Genomic DNA, 22319 nt, shown 5'->3' with positions numbered 1-22319 from the left:
GTGCCTATAATCTAAAGTGCTTCATATAAACCCCATTCACTTTTTCAAAATTGTCTAACTTCAGACAACTTTGTCATTAGAGGTTATTTTCTGGCTTTTGTTCACAGCTCTCGGATTCATCCGTCTGAATTCAGGCTGTGAAACCATGAAATGTGTAAAATTTCAACAGGAACGAACACTTTCTTTAAGCATTGCATATCAAACGATGCAAAACTGTGAACCATATGGCAAGCTGAAGGAAGAGGTGGTCCACACGTGATTAAGCACATACATACACATAATGATGAGTGAGCGATGGGAGTCGGAGGGGAAGGAAAAAAAGTGAGAAATGGAGAGAAGCCTTATTATTGCGAGCGCACACATACATAATGGCAGTTTCACAACTGCATTTTTCACCGCGCGTTCTGGACTGGGACAATGAAAAGCTTTTGGTGAAACATGAAAGCTTTACACTGTTTAGCGAAATAATTAGCATTTCAGTGGATTCAAACCACGTCAAAGTCAAGGACGGCTGAATGAATAAATAGTATCATATTGCAGGAGCACAAAGCTGCGTTTCCTTTATGTTTTCTCTCAGATGTTTCACTCAGCAGCACCTGCAAAAACACAGTTTGGACTGTCGCTCAATGTCTATTTCTAATTAAAGATTTTACATTCAAGCATTGCTTTATAATCTGCTGGAGGGGTGTGGGGGGGTGGGGCTGAGTGGCTAAACACTCCACCCTTGATGATATTCACTAGACTAACACTGACAAAAGGCCAGGGCTAAAACGTAAAGGGCAGGAGGGGTATTAAAAATGTCTGCTGTGGAAGATAAAAGCCATCATTAGGGAGGAAAATGGAACAGGGAGAACTGGTGAGTGGTCCTGGTATACAGTGTATGTCGTCAGTTAGCAAAACTGTGCTTTAAAAGACAGTTTGTTTGGAGGAAACTAATGTCCACCCAGTCTTTTATGTTTTACATTGTTCATATTTTAGTGCTTGTGGGAAGTACAATGGCCATCGCTGGCCACTTCACATCTCCCTTTCTCATCTCTTAAAACTAGTCCATTTAGCTGGGAGGGTAAAATCCCTGTCTATTCTTCTCAGTGGATAAACACCTGTTAAAAACACTCCCACATTCATCTCATGAACAAAGAAAACCCAAAACTGTAAAGCCAAACAGCTACAGGGAGTCGTGCTTTTTATTTTCACAAAAAGACAAATGATCTCCGAGCTCATTTATCTAAGCATATTACGCATCACAGCTGCTGTTTCAGCCAACTTGAGATAAGAGAGCAACGCGAGAACAACTGCAAGACATGACGTGAACTTTTCCAACAGTTCTACGCGTACGTTAGGTGGCCTAATTGGCACCACCATGTAGAACACTGACCACATTTAGCTTCCGTTAACATTTAAGGAGATTGGGGTAAGAATGCTGTATCATCACTTTTCCGAGCAACTTCCTTATTGTTGTGTCATTTCTGGGATAGCGGCTCGTGTGTAATTAGCGCTGAAAGAGCTCCTACAGTATTTTGTTCACTTCTGCTGATATAATGCAAAATATAATAAAGTGGATGCTTCTAAATGTGTATTGTTCGTGGTACTGGTTGCTCCCACTGGGAAAGTAACCCCTTGTAGCATTCACACCGGTGACCCAATGCAGAGAGTGGAGGAAACACGCTGACGGGCGCACAGGCCAGGTCAGAGGCACATTAGAATTCACGTGCACACATGCATCCAGTGTGGCGTGGGAGGCAGAAACCGCAACCATAACTTTAAGGAGGCTAGAAAAGATGCAAACACCTACACACGAAACATGACATTTACTCTACAAATACTGTGGTATCATCTTTACTATGGTGGAGAGGGAACACACACACACACACACACACACACACACACACACACACACACACACACACACACACACACACACACACACACACACACCTCAGTTCATCTCTGCGTAGGCTGAAGGGGAGTTATTTAATTCTAAAGCAGCAATAGGAAGTATTTTCACAGTATTCATTCTAAATGGAAGCAGTAGCCATCATGTAAATGAGTAAACTGCAAACCTCACACTCAGTTGCAGTTGATCATTATTTTTGTTTCCTTTGGCATCACGGACTGGTCATGCTGCTGCACATAAGGAATATTAGAATCTTTGGTTTATCTTTTGATTGTTTAGTCTGTAAAATGTCAACAAAAAAATTGTTAAAAAAAATAGCCAAGGTGATGTCCATAATTGCTTATTTGGTTTAACCCATAATCAAAAATCTAAACATTTTTAGTTTACTTTGATTTAAAATCCCTTTTGAGAAGCTGGAAAAAAAGAGAACGGCTCTCTTATTCTTATCTCTCTCTCACTTTTTTGCTGTAGGATTATCTCAAAAAAGTAGGCAGTGGTGGCGTAAAGGTTAGAGATGCGAGCTTGTGGCCGGGAGGTCGTTTGGTCTTGTTCCTCCCCCATTACCACCACTGAGGTGCTCTTGAGCAAGGCCCTTAACCCCAACCGCTCCAGTGGAGCTGCTCCGTGGCCAGCAGATCAGACTGTGGTTGTACTGGGCAGCTTCCAGGTATGAATGTGGAACTGTGTGAATGTGATCAGGGTGTTCCTGCAAAAGAGAGGCTGCCTCTCAGTGAACCTTCCCTGAATAAATAAAAGTTAAATAAAAAAAATAAAAAAGTGTTCCAAGTCGGATTCCCCAAACTCTCTTAACTGCCCATACTTGTCTAAATAAGGCCATCTCCAGAGAGTAGAATTTGACACGGCGGAGCTTCAGAAGCCAGCCGACGAAAACATAACTTATAAGCAATGTCAGCAGTGGAAACAATTAGAACATATTAATATTATTATTATTATCAGAGCAGCACCACACTGCGTAAGATGAAAGAAGAAAGATGAAACGTCTCTCTAAAGCAACACGGCCCATGACTTACAGTAGATGGGAGGGAGTCAAGGGGAGGTGACAGTTATGGAAATGGACGAGAGAATATTATACAGTATGTTACACTGTCAGCTGTTATAACCAATCCGTTATGTCCTCCCCTGACAGAGACTTGCATCAAGTAGCTGTTGGAGTAAGAGAATCTCCCCAGCAACAAAACTGTAGAAGTTGCCATGCCGAAATTGTATTGTATGTTATCATACAATACATTTTGAGGTACTTGTCCTTTGAGTGTTTTCATTTCATGCTACTTTAATACTTCTACTCTTCTACATTTCTAAGGGGAATTATAGAACCTTGTACTCCACTACATTTATTTGATAACTTTAGTTACTTTGCAGGTTTAGATTAATATACAAAAAAAGAATTAACATATTGATTATGATGCATTATTTTTCTTTTAAGATTATTTTTTGGCCATTTTAGGCCTTTATCTTCATAGGACAGATGAAGACATGAAAGGGGAGAGAGAGGGGAAATGATACGCAGCGAAGGGCCGCAGTTCGGAGTCAAACCCGCGGCCACCGCACCGAGGAGCAAACCCCTACACATGGGCGCGCGCTCCAACAGGTGAGCTACCCAGGCGCCCATTATGATTATTATAGTTTAAGATAAGACTTTATTGACCCAGCAGTATATAAAGTCATTAAGAATTAGCCCCAAATTTACCAGTTACAACGTTGAAGTAATACTTACAATCCAATACTAAAATATACAATATAACACATTATTCGATAATATATTATTAATAGTATATTTTGAAAATCGGCAAAGTATCCCTTTAAGAATCTGTTCGTAGGAGCCCGATATTTGGCATTTTTACTTGATTAATGACAAACCATTATCGATTCTCAAAATGAGTTGAGACAAAAGTTAAGCAGCAAAATAGCAAATGGTGATGAGTAGGAGACTATCGTCTTTATATCATCTTTAATCACTCCCTGTGTTGTGAGAAATATACAAACCTGGAAATGACAGAATTTAATTTTACTTAACAGCGTGAATCAGTGGCATCTCCATTAATCGAGGTGCGACACTCGCCTGGATATTTAGACATAATGCTTCTGCATTTGTGCACGGCATGTATGAAAATGTTGGAGCTGAAACGATTAATCATTTAGTCAATCAACAGAAACTTACTCGGGAACTATTTTGATAGTTAATTAATCATTTTAGTCATCTTTTCAAGCCAGACATTTGATAATGTCACCTTGGGCTCTGGGAAATTATGATGGGCATCTTATTATTATTATGATGGGATATTATTTATCAATTAATTATTCGTCAAAACAAAACAAAACAATTCTTAGTTGCAGCCCTAGAAAATGTGGATACATCACTTACGTATAACAAGCAAATAATGGGTGACATGAATGTCTGACAAAATGTCTGGCCACATGCTGTCATCTGTCCAAACATGTACCTTTGCGGCCTCCTTAGGCAGGTCGAAGGGGATACGCTGGCGGATTTTGGGGGGGCAGCTGGGTGAGCACCTCAGCCTTGAGACGACGGATCATGATCTCACTCAGCCGCTGGTGCAGCTCCTGCAGGTTGGAAGCCCCGCGACAGTCCCACTGCCTGCGAGACCCGAAGTACCTGTAAGAGAGTGAACGAGAGGTAAAGCTGAGGCTGCTGATGCATTTGTTTTTTTATACACATTTCTAACCGAAAGAAACTTACTAAGAAAACATACTTGTTTATGGCAATGCCCTGAAGGATTAGTTAAACACATTTAAACATTCCCACCTGGGAGCTGCCCGGCACTACAACTGCCTTCCATCGTTTACCGCTGAGCAGCTCTGCTGGAGCAGTCAGGGGATCGTTTTTTTGCTTAAGGGCACTTTGCAGAGCAGGAAACTATTTTGTCTAATGGCCACAGCAGCAGGTTTATCCCAAAACTCTCTGGCAACTTTCACCATTTATTTGCCAAATGGATTTTCAGAATAGAACTGGCCCTCCACACAAAGGCTGGTTATCTGCCATATTGGCTGAAAGTGTGGACAAACTTAACAAGCCGCTGCCAAAACGCGGCTGTTTCACACTTCGATATTTAAACTTGTAGTTGCTGAGGAAGGGGGGAAACTGGTTCACTCCTTCTAAAACGATGCTTCTGCCTGGTGTTGGGATTTGAACCAGCATCTTTCCATCTGTGAGGCTGCTTTTCTGCCTTCTGAGCTGCTGCCATTTCCCACAATAACTTCACTATTATGAAGGGAATGAGAAGACTTTGCTTATACGACGCTGCCTTGTGCCCTTCTGTGTCTATAATCTTTTGTGTGAATGTGTTTATGTGGCTCAGCACGGCATTCCCCAGCCACACTAAGTGCTATTGTATACAAAGTGTTATCATTGATGGCGACGGGCCCATCCCTGACCGAGCCGCTGACTTTGATGGACATCCAAAACAATGCATTTGATATGTTTGTTCACACATGTAACTGATCGTCACTGGCAACTGGCAGCCAGTTGGCATTTCACGCTTGGCTTCAGTTGTGCTCTGGCTCTGACAACAAACCCTAAACTCAGCAACACCACCACTCCAGACTCAGGTACAGTCCACCTTATCCCAGCAGACACTTGAAACGAGTGAGAATTTATTGGTAGGTGAGATCTATTAAAACTCTGCTAATTTTCAAGCAAAGAATTATGAGTTTATAAATAAGAACATACCAAAATGAGGATATTACATACATTTAAAAGGATAATTTGACATTAGGGGAAATAGGCTTATTTCCTTTCTTGGTGAGAGTTAGATAAAAAGATTGATACCACTCTGATGTCTGTATGTTAAATATAAAGCTGAAGCCAGAAGACGGAGACGGTTGATTGGCTTCGCATTAAAACTTTTAGCGAGAAGAAACAGCTAGCCTGAATCGGTTCAGCTCTCCATGTAATTCCACAACTTGTTTTTTTTTTACACTTTGGGGTTTTAAATTAGCTTTAGGGATGCTCTAGGTGGGTTTTTTTCACCTTTAGACAGCCAGGCTAGCTATTCTTACGGCTTCCAGTCTTTATGCTAGGCTAAGCTAACTGTCTCCTGGGTCTCGCTACACAATTAGAGTTATCTTCTCAGCTAACTCTCAGCAAGAAGGTGAATTAGTTTATTGAACAAACGTAAAAAAAAGTAGTAAATACTGTATGTCACGGAAAATATGAATTGCAGAATATAAATTATGTGACATATAAAACACACAAAATGTGAATCACATCTATAGTAGCATTAGGATACACTACAGAAAAAGTGGAACAATTTGTACGAGGTGTGAGTAAGTGTGTGTGTGTGTGTGTGTGTGTGTGTGTGTGTGTGTGTGTGTGTGTGTGTGTGTGTGTGTGTGTGTGTGTTAAAGACTCACCTGTAATGGGCGTTGCAGTATTTTTTGGCGTAGTCAGTCCAGGTTCCGAGCTTCTTGGGGTAGAGGGCCTCAATTTGCATGAAGAGCTATTAAATACAGAGACAGAATAGGACATTAACAGCTACTCTGTACAGCTAAAAACCACACATTTCAGGGTGTGTACACGTTTGTGTCAGTAATTAGGAAAGAGAGACAGAGACTCAGTACTATTGTAATTGTAATATCCTTCTTAATCTCGCATATAATTCCCTCCCAAATAAATTATTCCCTGTAAACAAAAATGCAGTATGATTTGTCCTATTTGTCATCTTACCCATTAAATGATGACAACATAGACAGCTACAGTAGCCTGTTAGCAATTTAGCATGCTACTATTAGCATTGAGCTCAAAGCACCACTTTGCCTTAATACCATCTCACAGAGCCGCTACCATGGCTGTAAGCTCTTACGGTTGTTAAATATAAAACTCTCACAAATTGACTGACACAGACATGACTCACACACACACACACACACACACACACACACACACACACACACACACACACACACACACACACACACACACACACACACACACACACACACACACACACACACACACACACACACACACACACACACAGCAAATTTAGAAAGCAGAAATAACACATTCTTCCAATTAAAAGTTGAAAAAGTGAGCAAAGAAAAAATGCTCTGCTATGAACAGTAGCTTATTCTGCCTCATTTTAGCTAATGTTAGCAAACTTTTAAGGCTTCAAGTGAGACAAAGAAATATATAAATATAACATATCCTTTATCTTACATATGATAAGTTGAATTAATGAAAAATAAAACTCACCAAAAGCTCAATTCAGTACTTTTTTGTTGCTGCAGTCTTACTTGGTCTGGTATGGCCAGTACATATAGCTTGTGCTAGTTAATGTTAGAAAACTTAAGCTAAATGTTGCTGTGTTAATGATATTACTAACTCAGTCATAAACTCAGCAAAGTAAGTTTGTGATTCTTTTCTATTTGTGCTACTGTTACACTTTTTCATGTCACAGATAAATATCTCAATGATTTTAATCACAAAGGTTACACAAAGAGTTAACACACTGCACCTCACCAGGAGTCATGTTTCATTGTGTGGTTGCCACTTGTGACCACAGTAGCCACTGTTTACCAAAAGCCACATACATAGTCTTGCTTCATCGGTCTAATTTGCTTGCTTCATGCTAACACTTTCTATAGTCTTTGTGCTAAGCTAAGATTACCAGCTGCTGGCAGTAGCTTCATATTTAGCGCACTGTACGGTCTTGGGCTGTAGCATCATATTCAACAGGCAGATATGGAACCATATCAATCTTCTAGTTATTTTAGTATCATATCTTGTGTAAAATCTACTACACCAAACTGACAGATTTATCAGCAAATCATTAAGATTGCATACAATTCCAGTTGCCACAACTTATCACCTTTTAGTTTCTGAAAGCTACATGCAATGACTCAAAAGTAGCAAGAGCTTTTTTGGCTTTCAACACAGACCATATACCTGTGCTCGCGATTTGTCTACTGTCAAGAAGTGTGTCTTGTGTGCAATTTATTCAAGGTCCTGTTGTCCTTTGCCTAGTTTACTAGTCCTGTGTTGGAAACTGTGTGGTAATTTGTGTCAGCGCCAATTAACCAGGTCAAACCACTGTGCAGTCAGACTAGGCGGAAAAAAATTTAACTTATTTTAAAATTAATTTAGCACTGATAGAGAAAATAGACCTACTGCTGCCACATAACTGCTGACATGAAAATTGAGTCATCAAAAGATCTTTGCATCATAAATACGTACAAACTGTTCCGTCTTCAGTGAATGTATGGCATTTTGAAAAGAGCCTTTTCATACAGTAAGTAGTTAGAGTGTGTATGCATCACAGGTAACAAAGCTCCAAGAATGTGTGTGTGCAAACGTCAACATCCCTGTCAATTGTCATTATTTGCAGCAATTTCTGAAGTAATGACAGGTAATCATCAGCAAGACGATCTGAATAAGCAGCCACAGTGAGAGCACTATTCTAAATTCAGCACTTGTTCAACAGGAACTTTGCATTTTCCCCCCCTCACACTGTTGATATAATAGGTGGGTGGAATGAGGGCACATCATGAACGGTGCAGCATGCCCTGAGCTGTGTGCTAACTCGATGTCAGAGCCACAGTGAGTAATGATGGCAGTGAGGAGACTGGCACAGAGGTAGGGACAGGGCTTATCAGGTTTATGCTGCGGATGATAAAATGTTATATTCAGTTTCAGATTCTAGTGGCAGGGAGAGGGAGAGAGATGGTATCTAAAAACTAACCCCAACACTGCAGGAAGGCAATGGCAAAAACAGGATGGCATGTATCTCTCTCTCTCACACACACACACACACACACACACACACACACACACACACTATAACACATGCGCAGTATATAACACACACACACACACACACACACACACACACACAATATATAACACATGCGCAGTATATAACACACACACACACACACACACACACACACACACACACACACACACACACACACACACACACACACACACACACACACACACACACACACCCTCTTCAGATTTCTTACAAGTATTAACTTTGCTCCATTTTGGAATTAATTAGCTGCCTGAATCTCATCAGGTAATTATCATGATCGAGTCGAGGCAATAATTAAGTTTTCCTCACAGCAATGTGGCAGTTAGATGACAGTGGGATCTGAGTACCATCTTGCAAGGATACTTAAACATAGTCAACACAAAACCTATGATGTCAGACTAGTTATGTAGTAATTAGCTCACTCTGTTAACTAACACGTACGAGGCTATACTGCTCAGATCCTGACCCTTTATATACCAAAGTTAGATATATGATTAAATAATCTTAGAAAACACTATATGTGTATTAATCCGCTGCTAAAAAAAAAAAAAAAAAAAAAGTCTTTGTGAGGAGGGCTAGCTGTCACGTACTTCTATGCACCAATCAGGATTAAGCTACATTTGCCACACCCATACAGACACCCACACAGTCCTGATGAAGCAGATTAGTTGAGTTTTTGAATGTTAAACTCAACTTAATATAAATAATATCCATGGATGTTGTTTTCCAAACTGTAACATGAAGTATTGCTATTGTATATTATATATATTTATATACATTTTGTGATGAATATTTAATTTTAAAGACAGTAAGTTTTTAGGGGCTCTCGCCTCTGTTCAGTTTCTGTTTTGTACTGGTCTTTCAATTATTTTATGCATCTTTAATACATTTTTGTAAAGCCCCTTTCTAACACTGTAAAGAAACATTCTGTATACATGAAGTTGTATTATTTTCAATATACAACAGAACAGAGATAATTAATGGTTGTGATGACAAAAAAAAATGACAAAATAAGGCAGAGGTTATCTTAAAGATGAGAATTATTCCCCAAATCAACTGTATCATTTGTAAATACCGTGAATAAATGTATAGTAGTTAACATCATTATTATCATAATGAACATGAACAACACAAGAACTTTGTAAAAGCCAAAAGTAATGCTGCTCCTGAGGGTGAAGAGGATGATTGAGGAAAAGTAGAAACAGTGTAAATGCTGAAGCACAAAGCTGTATCAGTGCCCTATCATTAGAGAGTGGACATTAAGACTGTGAAAAGATTTTGCATTCACAAAGTCCACTTCATCTTCCGCGGCGGCAGTGATGGAATACGGCTGCAATCTGCTCCTTCGATATACCATATATAAAAATGATATAATAAATCATTATGGAAAGGGGAATGGCTCTGCCGCTCTCCAAACACTGTTGTCCTGTGAACAGCCCTTCTTATTGTCTCTAAATTCAATAGTTTCCCCCCCCTGTGCGCTTCTTTTTATTACTTGTCTCATTTATTGCAGTGCAGTGTCTGTTCATATCGGGCTTTGTAAATGAAGTTTTTGCAACAAAGGTTATTGAAATAAGTCCACGGGATCCTCGAGGATAAGTGTAGCCGGAGAGTTAATTGGCTTTTTGAATGTTGGATCGGAGTATAACCTTTCCTGGAGCAAGTTACCATGGCAATATACCTGTGCTGTATTGTGAAACACCTTTGTGAGAAGCCAGAGCTGAGGCCCAAATTAGCTCTGTGGCCTACTAATGTTTCTTCATGAGTGTGGGCTCAGAATCCCTTTTGAAGCAAACGTACTGTATGTATTTTTATAATCTGTTGAATGAGATTTGTTATTTGTCCACGTTGTTCCTTCCTGCCCACTGTTTAAATGTAATTAACAATTCAAAGCAGGGTTTTAAATTGGCAAGGTTTATGTCGCCTGGGAAGAAACCAAAACAGCTTAAGCCACTTATATTTGTATTCTTTTCCGTAACAGGTATTTCCCCACGGAGCACCAGTCAATTTTCATATAATCAGATTGTATTACCTCTTCAGGCCGACCCAGGGCCGGGGTACCAGTGAGCAGGATGGCCCGCTTGGCGCTCTGAATGAGAGGCGCCAGTATCTTAGTCCGTGCTGCGTTCCTGGATTTGAGGTAATGGGACTCGTCCACCACGACCACGGCGAATCGCTGCCTGCTCAGAGCCTCGACCAGGGGGCGGGCATCTGTGGTGAGCAGACCGTAACCCAGCACCGTCACCTTACTGCTGCTGATACCCCTGGACACACACACACACACACACATATAACAAAACACAGTATGCTGATCAAACATATACACATACCACACATAAACACTAACATGAAAAACAGTATGTCATCTATTTATTAGGGCCGCAACTGAAATTGTTTTCGTTGTCTGCTTAATATTTTCTCATTTAATTGTTTAGTTTAATAAAATGTCAGAAAACAGTGAAAAATGTCCATCACAGTTTCCTAAAGCTCAAAGACATCTTGAAATTGCTGCTTTTGTCTACCCAAAAGTCCAAACCCCAAAATATATTAATTTCAACCAGCAAATATTCACATTTGCAGAGCTGGAACCAGTAGTATTTTCGCAACAACTGATAACCAAAATGTGTGTCCTTTCATAGCAGGTACCCGTTTTTGAACAGGACGGTGTATTTGGGATTGAGGAAAAAAAAATAAAAAAAAATCACAACAGTGCCCACAATCCCACAAATAATGAAGAAACATGTCAGCCAGTGCGGCTCATTGATGTGTTTTTAATAGTTTTTGGAGAACAATTGAGCTCGATGGTGCAGCAGAATAAGATATATCAGGCTTTGATACACACACAATACTTGTTACAGAATATCGCCAGCCTCATCCTTTGAACTGCTACTGTAGTTCTTACAGTAGTCACTTTTAACATTGACAAATGTGTGTGTACAGCTAGAACTAAATACAAACTAAACATCTGTTCAAATGTTGTAGTGTTTATTGACTTAACAACTGAACCCTCAAGGTAAAGTAAACCAGACTATTTAAAAATGGTGTGTGGACTTGATAAATGTTGAAGGAGGACACACACACGGACAATGCCAGGCACAAACTAGGGGTGCAGTTTTTTTTTTTTCCAATATACTGTACATCTCCTCTTCTCTAGTGCTTAAGAAATCTATTCCTGGGCTGTATTGCAATTTCTATATTTTCCAGTTCACGCGCAGCCCTAACACAAACACACCGATACACAGTCACAGATAAACAAACAAACACAGCGGCGGCATTCAGCTGCATGAAACTCAATGAGAATCTCTGAGAAATCAAAAACCATTCCGGCATCTGCCAGCTTTTAATTCTTTGCCTTCATCACGCACACATTTCCAAGCTGAAGTACACCTAAGGTGCCATTCATGTTCTACAAAAGAACAAGTCAGTCAAAATACTGAGAAGAGATGCTGCATAATTTTTTCTTGCCTCTCAGTTCAGTCATTAACACATCCCAGTTCAAGGACACGTTTTCCCCAGAAGGCTTTCACAACCTCTGCGCCTCGTCTGTGTGAGGTGGAGAGGTTTTTTTTTTTCCCTTTCCAAGTCACACATAGAGAAAGTTTGTTTCATTCAAAAATAAAAACTAGGGGGAACTAGGGGAAAGTTGAGATGATAAAAGTATTTTATACGCGGCATTAGTCTACCGTGCAGAGATACACTGAAAACCAAATCAATATAAACAGCTGTGAAAATGAGACACATTTCTCTACGACAGCATTTTTCCACTTCCTGCATTAAAAAAAAAAAATCAGCTCTTGTTCAATATTGCACACGCCGCGTTGACATGATTTGTCTGTCAGCGCTGTCAAAAATCGGCCCGTTGGCTCCTGACACAGAGGGACACTTTGAGATTAAATTGTCAGCCGCAACTTCTCTGTCTATCACACTGTCACACTTTCACACTGTGTGACCAAAAGTGTGTTCATGTATTTATTCCAGCTCCTTAATTATTATCACTTGAATGTGAAGCGAGACACTGACACAACTTCCCCTGAAGTTCAAATAAGGGCTGCAACCTTTCACTTACATAATCCCGTGGAAAATAAACATAATCCACAGCATTATGGACGTTGCTGCGATAACCTAAGCATATTTATGCTCTAAAGACTGAATGGGCAAAATGTGTCTATATTTGCTCGATAACATGGAGAAAATGTAGAATATTCAAATTTGAATATTTGCTGGTTTCGTAGTCATGTGTGATAGTAAATTGTAAATTTAGTTACTTTAGGTTTTGGGTTGTTTGAAGACATCACCTTGGGCTCCAGGAAAATTATGATGGATATGGGTATTTATAGACAAGATCATTAACAGATTAATCAGGAAAATAGTCATCAATTAAATAATAATGAAACCTTTTTTTTCTACAGAAATTAAGAGGTTTTCCTATTCTTTAAGCATATGTACCTCAATTATTATTGGTTAGATTGCTGATGATGTGACCTTTAACCGAAAGTAGGATTAAATGCAGCTAGTGTTTAACCAAAATCATACTCAAAATTAATTCCCCTCAAGGTTTGACTTGTTGGCTCTCAAAGTGCAGCTTTAAAAGGTCCAGTGTGTAACGTGTTTAGTTGTTCATTATCAAAATCTGTGTTGCCCGTTCACAAACTTGTCCTTTTTCATGAATATTTACCTCCACCATCAATTCCAAGTATTCCTTTTGGCTAGAAATTTTACATTTGCATGAACTGGGGTAGACGCTCCATATTCATGCGCCATCTTGAAATACGTTAGCCGGTAAGAGACATACTGCTCCGCCTTTCGCTGTCACATGATAAACTCACATGTGCTGCTAATGCTGCTAATGGGTATAGTAGCTTCCCGGCCCCGGCAAGTTTGAAGAAGGAAACATGGAGGACCACACATATTCAAAATCCAAATTTCAGGAACAGGAGTCTTCTTCTCCCAGAAAAAGATAAAGGATATTGAAAAGAGCAAAGGACCGGCTTTTTGAAGCGTGAAGGCTACCGTAGCTGTAATACGTACTTTGAACTGCGTGGTGCGAGAGAGTTGATTGCGATATGTGATCTCAACGCTAGATGGGAGAGAAATTCCTACACATTGGACCTTTAATAAACAGTTTGACAGCAGTGAGGCTTTATCAGTTTGCCAATATTAGCCGTTCATTAAAAAACATATTGACCAGTCCGTGTCATCCACAACTGATGTGAAGAGTTAATATTACATATTTATCATCCATTTGAAGCCCATATTAAAAAACATATTCTAATAAAATTATGATTCTTCAAAACCAGTGCACATTTTATTATAAAGTCTATATTACAAAGTATAGTGTTGTGCTTTTGTGTATCTATCCAATGTTCACTGTACATTTCAATCCATGTTCATGGAGCATTGAGCAGCTAAAGAGCCAGATATAAATCCCTCAGGAGTTGGTGAAGACCAAAACAGAGCTAAAAAGGAGAGTGAATAATGGACTTGCACTCATCAAGTGGCCAAAAGCAGGACTCCAAAATGAATGCATATGTTGCCTAATATCTGCTGAATGTGTAGTTAAGCAACTGTTTGCTAACAAGTTCCTCATATGTGCTTAGGTAATAACGTGTATGTGTGTGTAGACTGGCTGAGGTGGTTGCGGAGGGATGAAGGTGGATGACCTACATGGTGTGGCTCTTGTTCTCCACCAGGTTGATGTCTCCGGGCTGTAGCTCGGGGATCCACCTCTCCAGCTCTTCGATCCAGGGATATTTCAGTGACGAGGGCACCACCACCAGGAGGGGCCACTCCTGCCTGAAAGCGTACGCCACCGCGATGGCCTGCACCGTCTTCCCAAGACCCATCTGGACGGACCAAATCGACACCCGGCGGAGGGGGAGAAAAACAAGTCAATTGCGCTGCGACTCTGTGGTAAATTGCATATGACGGCCGAGCTGACGTGAGGGCCCAAGAGTAATAAGGTCTCAGAATGATTCTTGTGTCAAAAGAGATTAGGCACGTGGGAGTGCTGCACAGGGCTGACAAATTAATTTGGAAGGCATGCAGCGAAGTCCTAGGTTCATTTTTTCTTTTTAGATTTCCTGAGCCAGCGTTGCGTTTGCTTACCTCATCAGCGATCATACATCTGCAAAACAAAACAGAGAAAACTGTATCAGAGCTGAACTGGTTGCTACAGTAAAAAAAGTTTATAGCTTACATATAAAAACAGCATGTGCAGCATGAGGGCTCAAGAGCACCACAACATCATTCATTAGAGAGGCACTTATTGTTTCCTTTGTCCAGACATTTCTGGCTTGTCCAACAATCCACAGCAGAAACCCTCCTGTCACAACCAGACTTCTCAAACCTGGCCACAGCAAACACACACAATGTCACCTCACACTCAGCTGCTCTTGGACATATTACAAATCTGTCACTTGCAATTTAGGTCTGCACTGGTGCTTTGTTTCAGTGTGAGAACTGTCATTTCTATTCAATATTTATGTTACTGTTGTTGTTGTTGTTCTTCTTCTTCTTATTGAATAGTTCTGTGACTGACGCACCCGAGTGTCTTCGGAGAGACTTTGGGGAGTGCTCACTGTGTTTGGGTTCGTAGTAATACGCTGGGTGATGCAGAAGCTAAAGCTTAATTCCCCACATTAAATCATATTTTTCGAGGGAACTTTGAATTTAGAAAAGACATCAAATTGTATGTCCTTTGTTTAGAGCTGTTGAGGTTTGACAAAATCAAGTAATCATTTAGGAACTCGCACAAATTAGTGATTTAATACTGTATTGCAGTGGCATCACACATTTAAGGGTTAGGGTTCAGTTGAGCTTTAGGAGTGGAGCATCTTTACTTGCACTGACCTAACTTAAGTAAATAATGTAGCCAACCTTCCATTGGAAAGTTGACAAAAACAAGGGGGACTTATTTATGGAGTTTTGTTGTAAATAGGTGTTGTTCCATAAATACATAAAAATACATTTAAAAAAAAACTGATTTTGGGCACAGATGCAAGTTCATTTAATGCCAGGCACCCACTGCACGGATTCAGCCCAACTTTAACCACAAACTGGCCCCCCGACTAATTTTAGAATCAATCTGGCTGTTGGGCATTCTGCATGTCAGACATTCTAGTGGAAAAATCTGTCTTGGAAGTGTTTTCACTGTCCAATTTCCCAAGCGGCTGTGGTCAAAAGATCCATTATAAAATGCAGTGAGCTTTTTTTAATATTATAGTATTTTACATGATGTGGCTACTGTAGTCTTGATAGCATCTTCCAGCCATCTGCAGCTTCAGCTTTTTCACCTCCTTGCATTCCGTTCATAGCAGAAGTGCAGAGGGTACCGCTGCCTTTCAATTGGTCCATATGTGTATTGTGTTGACAATTCATTTAAGAGTAACACAAGAATGAAAATCAATGACATTTTATAAACGATTTTATAAACAGTTAGACAAAATCAATAGATAATTGATAATAAAACTAACCATTAGTTGCAGCCCTTTAACTGATTACTAATTACATCACTAGTCTGAACAATGGTGAGGATGTATTTACAGACCTTTAGCCTAAATCAATCTTTCTGTCAATCCTAAATTCTCCTTTAATTTCACATTTTTAAGAGCGATTTGGGAGACATTTGTAAGATTTGCCTGCAACTGAACCTTAAACTAGGATCAAAGTAACAGCTCACCTATCTGGCTGTCTCTGATATGGTACTTTGGCCACCCTATAACAGCCTCCATTACTAGTTCCGCCTTTACACTATACATGATAAAGGAACAATGAAAGTGACACGTTCCTTAGCTGAAGTTGTCCCCGGTGGAAAAAGCACAGAAAGCCCAACCTCTGGTTCTCTCTGCCCAGTGGATTTGGGCCTATTGTCATGACCTTGCTTATTCATAAATGCCTCCAACACCATGTCAGAGCAAACCGTGCGACTGAAAAGCTCTGAATACCTCAGACACAGTCTCTCATTATTCTTTCTCCTCCTCCTCCTTCTCCCCCCCCCATCTCCGCCCCATTTCTCTCTTTCAGCTGAAGAACATGATTAATGTGCACCTTGCCACTGGTGGTTTTTCTAATTGCCAGCACACCGGCACAGTCAGCGCAATGCACACGCACACGCGCACACACACGTGACAATATGCGAAAAATGTGTGAAAAATTGCACACAAAAGAAAAGACATACACGATATATATACGAACACACATGCAGACGCATGTAAAACATGTACACACACACACACACACACACACACACACACACACACACACACACACACACACACACACACACATATATATGTGCTTGCGCATACACCCACCCACACACACACCCACACTCACACTCACAAACTGGGGAGAGTGCTGCTGGGGCAGGTGCTTGCCATTTCCCAACACATTAATCATCCACCTTTAAATAACCTGAGTGTCGTCTTGACGGTTTGAGACTGCGAGGATGCTGCAGTGCTGTTGCCTGACGACGGCACGGTCCCCGCCGCCCCATCTTTCTAATGTTATCTCTGAAACCCACAAGCCCCAAAGTGTCAGGAAATGGGCTCCCCCACCTCCCAAGCTGGCTACGATGATTTGATGGGTTTGACCTGTGCACAGTGATGTGTGGTGTGGCCCGGTGTCTAACCCCAATCTTCCAGCTCCGTTAAGGTTCACTACTGAGGACTGGACCTGTAGTGTGCTGTGGTCAGTGGGAAAGCTGCTCAGAGGTTGGACGCTGCACAAAAGGCTGCCTCAAAGGGTGCTACAGTGTGCCATGCTCACGCACAATTTATGGGTTCAGAGCGCAGTTTTGCTGTACATTGTGAATGAACTCAAAATCAAAAGAGTAGCCTTTAGTGGAAAAAGGTTTGGGCTTTTTTCTACTGGTAGGAGATGGAGGATGTTTTAATAGTGTGTGACTTAAAAAAAGAAAATCAGGCAATCCACAACTTGTGTTTTGCTTATACAGTCAGTTATTTTTTCCTAACTTAAGCACACCCAAATCTATCAGAGAGCTCCTTTATTTTTTTTTCCAGTGGTACTTGAAATAGAAAAAACTTTTTGTACTTGCTGGACTTTGACAATAGTCACACACACACACACACACACACACACACACACACACACACACACACACACACACACACACACACACACACACACACACACACACACACACACACACACACACACACACACACACACACACACACACACACACACACACACACACACACACACACACACACACACACACACACACACACACGTTAAGTGGAACATTCTTTTTTCTCCCTAACTTTATTCCTGTGGTTCCGAAAGCGATTCCTTTTACCATTTATCTTTCATAACGTTTCCCCCATAGGGCGAGATTTACATAAACTCCATTCTTATATTATGTTTTTAATCACATCCAAACAAAAGAAATACACATTAGACACAGAAATAACCAGATTAAAAAAAAACAATGACCTGTTAAATACGGAACTGTGCCGCAGCTAAGACTGGTCACGACGGCTTATGGTTGCCGATTGGTGTAGAAAGACAACACTGTCCAGCATGCAAGTTTCCAGGGGAAGAGCTGTGAGACTGAAGACAATAACACAAGTCTCCTCTTACAAATAAAAAGAATTCCTAAGCTATAAAATGCACCATTGCTCATTTCAGTGCACTCAGGAGTTTTTCTGCTACAGTCTTACTTGGTCTGGGTTGATCCATGTCCTCCTGTATTTACTACAGTAGGATGTACATAAAGATGTATGAATGTTGGGCTCTAATGCAACTATCTAATATAATCTAATTATATAAACTCTAATGATGCTTTTATTCTGAAGATTTCAAGTGAGCAAATTGTGTACGTTAACAATACTGGTTAAAAATGTTTCCCACCAGCATAATTCTTCTCTCTAACACACAAACTGACCCAGCATGCTACGTTTATTTATCATGTGCAGCCTAAACATTCCTATAAAAGCCTATAATACTATCTAAATAATGAAATAATGTAAAGGCGGCTATTAAGGCTACGGGTTACTGATGGTGAGTAAAATGCCATTTTTCATGCTGTATAATTGAATGCATGTCCTGCCATCTTCAGAACACAAAAATATAACATCCACTTACATTGAAACCTAAAGCAACCTTCATGCTAACTTAGGAAGAAATGGAATTTAGAGCACCTTAGAAAGTAAATACTGTAATCAAGGCACTTTAAAAAGAGATTTCCTTAGATTCCTCAGATACTGCTCAGGTACATGGGATTTGTACAGAGACTGCTGGATCTCAATGGTGACCTGAAACTGATCTGATTTAACATTGCATAACCCATACCAGAAAAGTCAGGATATCTCAGCCTCTGCTGCTTCCATTTTGAACATTCTTTTTTTTTTTTAAATCTGTCTCTCACAAGTCCCCCAAATCTATGGACGTGCAACACTAAAAAAGTACCACTTTAATAAGAAATAGTCCAGGCAAACGAACTGAATGAATGACATCGAATAAACTATTAAAGGCCCTGAAACCATATTTTCTCAATCAGCTTCTTACTGGTCTTACAGGTTCACACAGTTTTCTGCCAAAGTTAGAACTGTTTTGGTTATTTGGCATGAGACATTGCTGTATTTTTGTTTGGTTTTCTATGGTCTCATTTCCACCGCATGGTACGGCTCGACTCGACTCACTTTTGGTACCAGGTGCTTTTCTCTATTTTGATTTTCACTGCGGATAATACCCCCTCAGGGTAGGTGGGATTCTCAGCGGGAAACAGCAGTGACATCATCTTTAATGTGACACTCATTGGATCCGTTCATCTGCAACAATGTCTGTACTACATCAATTGTAGTTTTTGCAGGCTGACATTTTTTTTTTCTTTTTTTATCCGGGGCGAGTGAATTACGGTCGCTTTTGACGGTAGCTTGACTATTTAAAAATGGAGGGTTTGTGCCAGATGTCCTGTGTCGCTCTGGTGACTATTTTCTCTGACCAATCAGTGGCCTGCAGCGTTTAAACTCCACCTTTAAGTATCAGAGGCGGTACCAAAAAAAAAAAAAAAGTACCAGGTACTAGCGTCAACTTTTGCTAAAGGAAAACCAAAAAAGAGCGAGTCAAGTTGAATAGAGCCGTGCCGTACCATGCAGTGGAAATGCGGCATATGTTTTCTTCTCACTGATTTGAGGTGGCCTTTCAACAGGGACTCTGGAAATAAGCCAAATAGTACTCTGAGTACTGTAACTGTGTAGTAGTGCACTGCTGAGTAGCCGAAATTATTATATGGAAAGACTCTGTGTACAGTGTCTATATGATGAACAATAATGATGGGTGTACATAAATCAACTCGTATGTGTACAGAGACCCATCTCTGGAAAGGACTTCTCTCAGTAATTTGACCATTACAGGGAGAGACAACACAGTCTGCGTATTGATCTCCTCTCACAGCAGCAGAGCAGGCCTTATTCAATAAAAGCACAGGCAGTCACTTACAATAATATTTTGGACAAATCAGAGCAGGGCAGACATACAGTGCATCAAGCTACGGTCAACACCACATAATGGAAGTGACCAAGACGTCTATGTCAGAGTACTGCATTTTACAGATGTACCCTGGGTAAATGTGTGTTTTAGAATAGCTGAATATATACAGATGTCAGCACTCAAATGGCACACTTCTGCCCAACTTTCCAAACAATACCATCAACCACATCTCTGGGGTTTTTTATTGTCGTACTGTGCCACAACTTTCCCACATTATCCCTCATCTAACTCCATTAAAAATTCACTCACCCTCCTACACAGACCAATACAGCGGGTTCCATAAGTATTTGAATTGCAACAACATTTGATGTTTTGGTTCAATGCTCTTGATGCTCTGGATGTGGAAAGATACAACAACTATGAGATTTAAAGGAAAAATCCTCCCACGCTGTTAGATATCCGACATCAATGATGCCTCATTTAATAATGAAGGGCGGCCATTTACTTTTTTGTCTGTCAGCCTGCCTCGTCTAGTTCCACTTCATATGTCGATATCCTACATTTCCCATAATTGTTACACTCTGTCCTAAAAATCCAACAAGACGTACATTGCATTTCGGTCTCTGTTAAGCATCAGTGGAAAAAAAAGACACTGCTGCTTTAATTCAAGGCTCTTTTCAAGGATATGGCATGAACAAATAAAGAACAGCAGGGTGCCTCAAATACATAGAAAGATCAAGATTACTGTCAATATAATGTTTAGCTTGTTATCATCTTTTACCATCTGTCTGTCTGTCTGTTGAGGGAGGTAAAGGGGGCTTTAAAATGTTGCACTTTACCCTCTCGCCATATTATCTTACATTGCTACTTTTATAGTATGTAATATATTGTGATAATGCCACTTCTGGTCTCCAGAGAGAAGCAGTGCCCGCGCTGCTCTTCCTGTCACATTGATGCCAATTGACTGAGGTAGCTGTCCACACGGTGCAGCCAGAGCCAATTGACTTCTGACCCACCCGTGTAACAAAGCAGTGCCTCCCAATGTTCCTGAATCAATATGGCCGCTCCGCATCACAGCAGCAGCGCTCAGATTGGCTCCCCCTGCGCTGACCTTCCCGAGAGCCTGAGCATACATCGACTGGTCGGGGAGGAGGAAATGTGCAAAGTCCTGTGTTTGCATGGACTGGTAGTTGTTTTCAAAGATACAACCTGCATTCTACTGACCTTCTATTTTTAGAATATATTCACATACGTTCTTGACTTTTGATTTGCCTTTTCCCATTGAACTATAAAAAGTTGAGGTGGAACTGCCTACTTTAAAGCTCCATTAGGCAAATTGTCCATCTTATTAGACTAAATCACTAAATGTGTTTTGCTACGGATGTTCTGGAAGTTTTGCTGTCAAGTATGGACACAACCTGAAAGTCTTCATCGTTCGAAAGTGGGGAAAATCAAAATGCAGCAGTGACCGACATTTTCTTAATATCTTTCCTCTTCCTGTGAAGCTTCTGAGTGAAGATACAAGAAGCTACTTGTATTCTTCTATAAAATTCTCAGACTAGATTTTGAACTATTTGTGAGTGTTGTTCCAATATCAAAGATGTTTCTTAATACATAACATAAAAAAAACTAGACCTTTGACTAGTAAACAACAAAGCTGTGAAGTAACTGACTTACCGTCCATTCCTAGATAAAGCAAACTCCACTCCCTCCCTTTGGAAAGGCATCAGGCGCTGCAGGAGCTTGTGAGGAAGGCCTGACAGTTGCTGTGACCATCTTGTATCACAGCAAGAGGCCTGTAGGTCATTATCGTCCATTTCCATTCGTACGTCCTCAGTTTCTCAGCCCTTGCTCAGTCAGCCGGCTCGGACTTTAAGCTGGAGAAAAAAAAAACATTGGTAAACCAAGTTGTACATCTGAATATAGGTTTGGTCTGAATTAATTACAAGAGCATCTATTGGACGTTAAAAAGCACTTTTGTTTACCATATTGATTGCGGATTTAAAACTTTTTTTTTTTTTTTTTAATACTGGAGCTTTCCTCTGCTACCTACTAGCACTGACAGGAATACCATTATTGGAAGCTGGATGACGCAGTATAGTGGACAAAGATAGTCTGAATTCAGATGAGATGTAAAATTAGTTACAACAACATATTTTTGTGTTGCCTCACCCAGC

General features: G+C 40.4%; 1 protein-coding gene across 1 annotated transcript in view; it reads right to left on the bottom strand.

Moving 5' to 3' along the window:
- Positions 1–22319, bottom strand: part of zranb3 (zinc finger, RAN-binding domain containing 3) — a 74813-nt gene that overhangs the window by 50943 nt on the left and 1551 nt on the right. The window contains 7 exon segments of the mRNA XM_028571625.1: positions 4357–4410; positions 4412–4529; positions 6287–6372; positions 10721–10952; positions 14353–14531; positions 14794–14812; positions 21820–22019. Coding sequence (XP_028427426.1) covers positions 4357–4410; positions 4412–4529; positions 6287–6372; positions 10721–10952; positions 14353–14531; positions 14794–14812; positions 21820–21965 — 834 coding nt within the window. The 5' untranslated portion in view covers positions 21966–22019.

The sequence above is a fragment of the Perca flavescens genome, chromosome 24 (genome assembly GCF_004354835.1).
Source record: "Perca flavescens isolate YP-PL-M2 chromosome 24, PFLA_1.0, whole genome shotgun sequence".
Taxonomy (NCBI): domain Eukaryota; kingdom Metazoa; phylum Chordata; class Actinopteri; order Perciformes; family Percidae; genus Perca; species Perca flavescens.
Note: the sequence above shows the minus strand (reverse complement) of the source record. Positions and strands in the feature narration are given on the sequence as shown.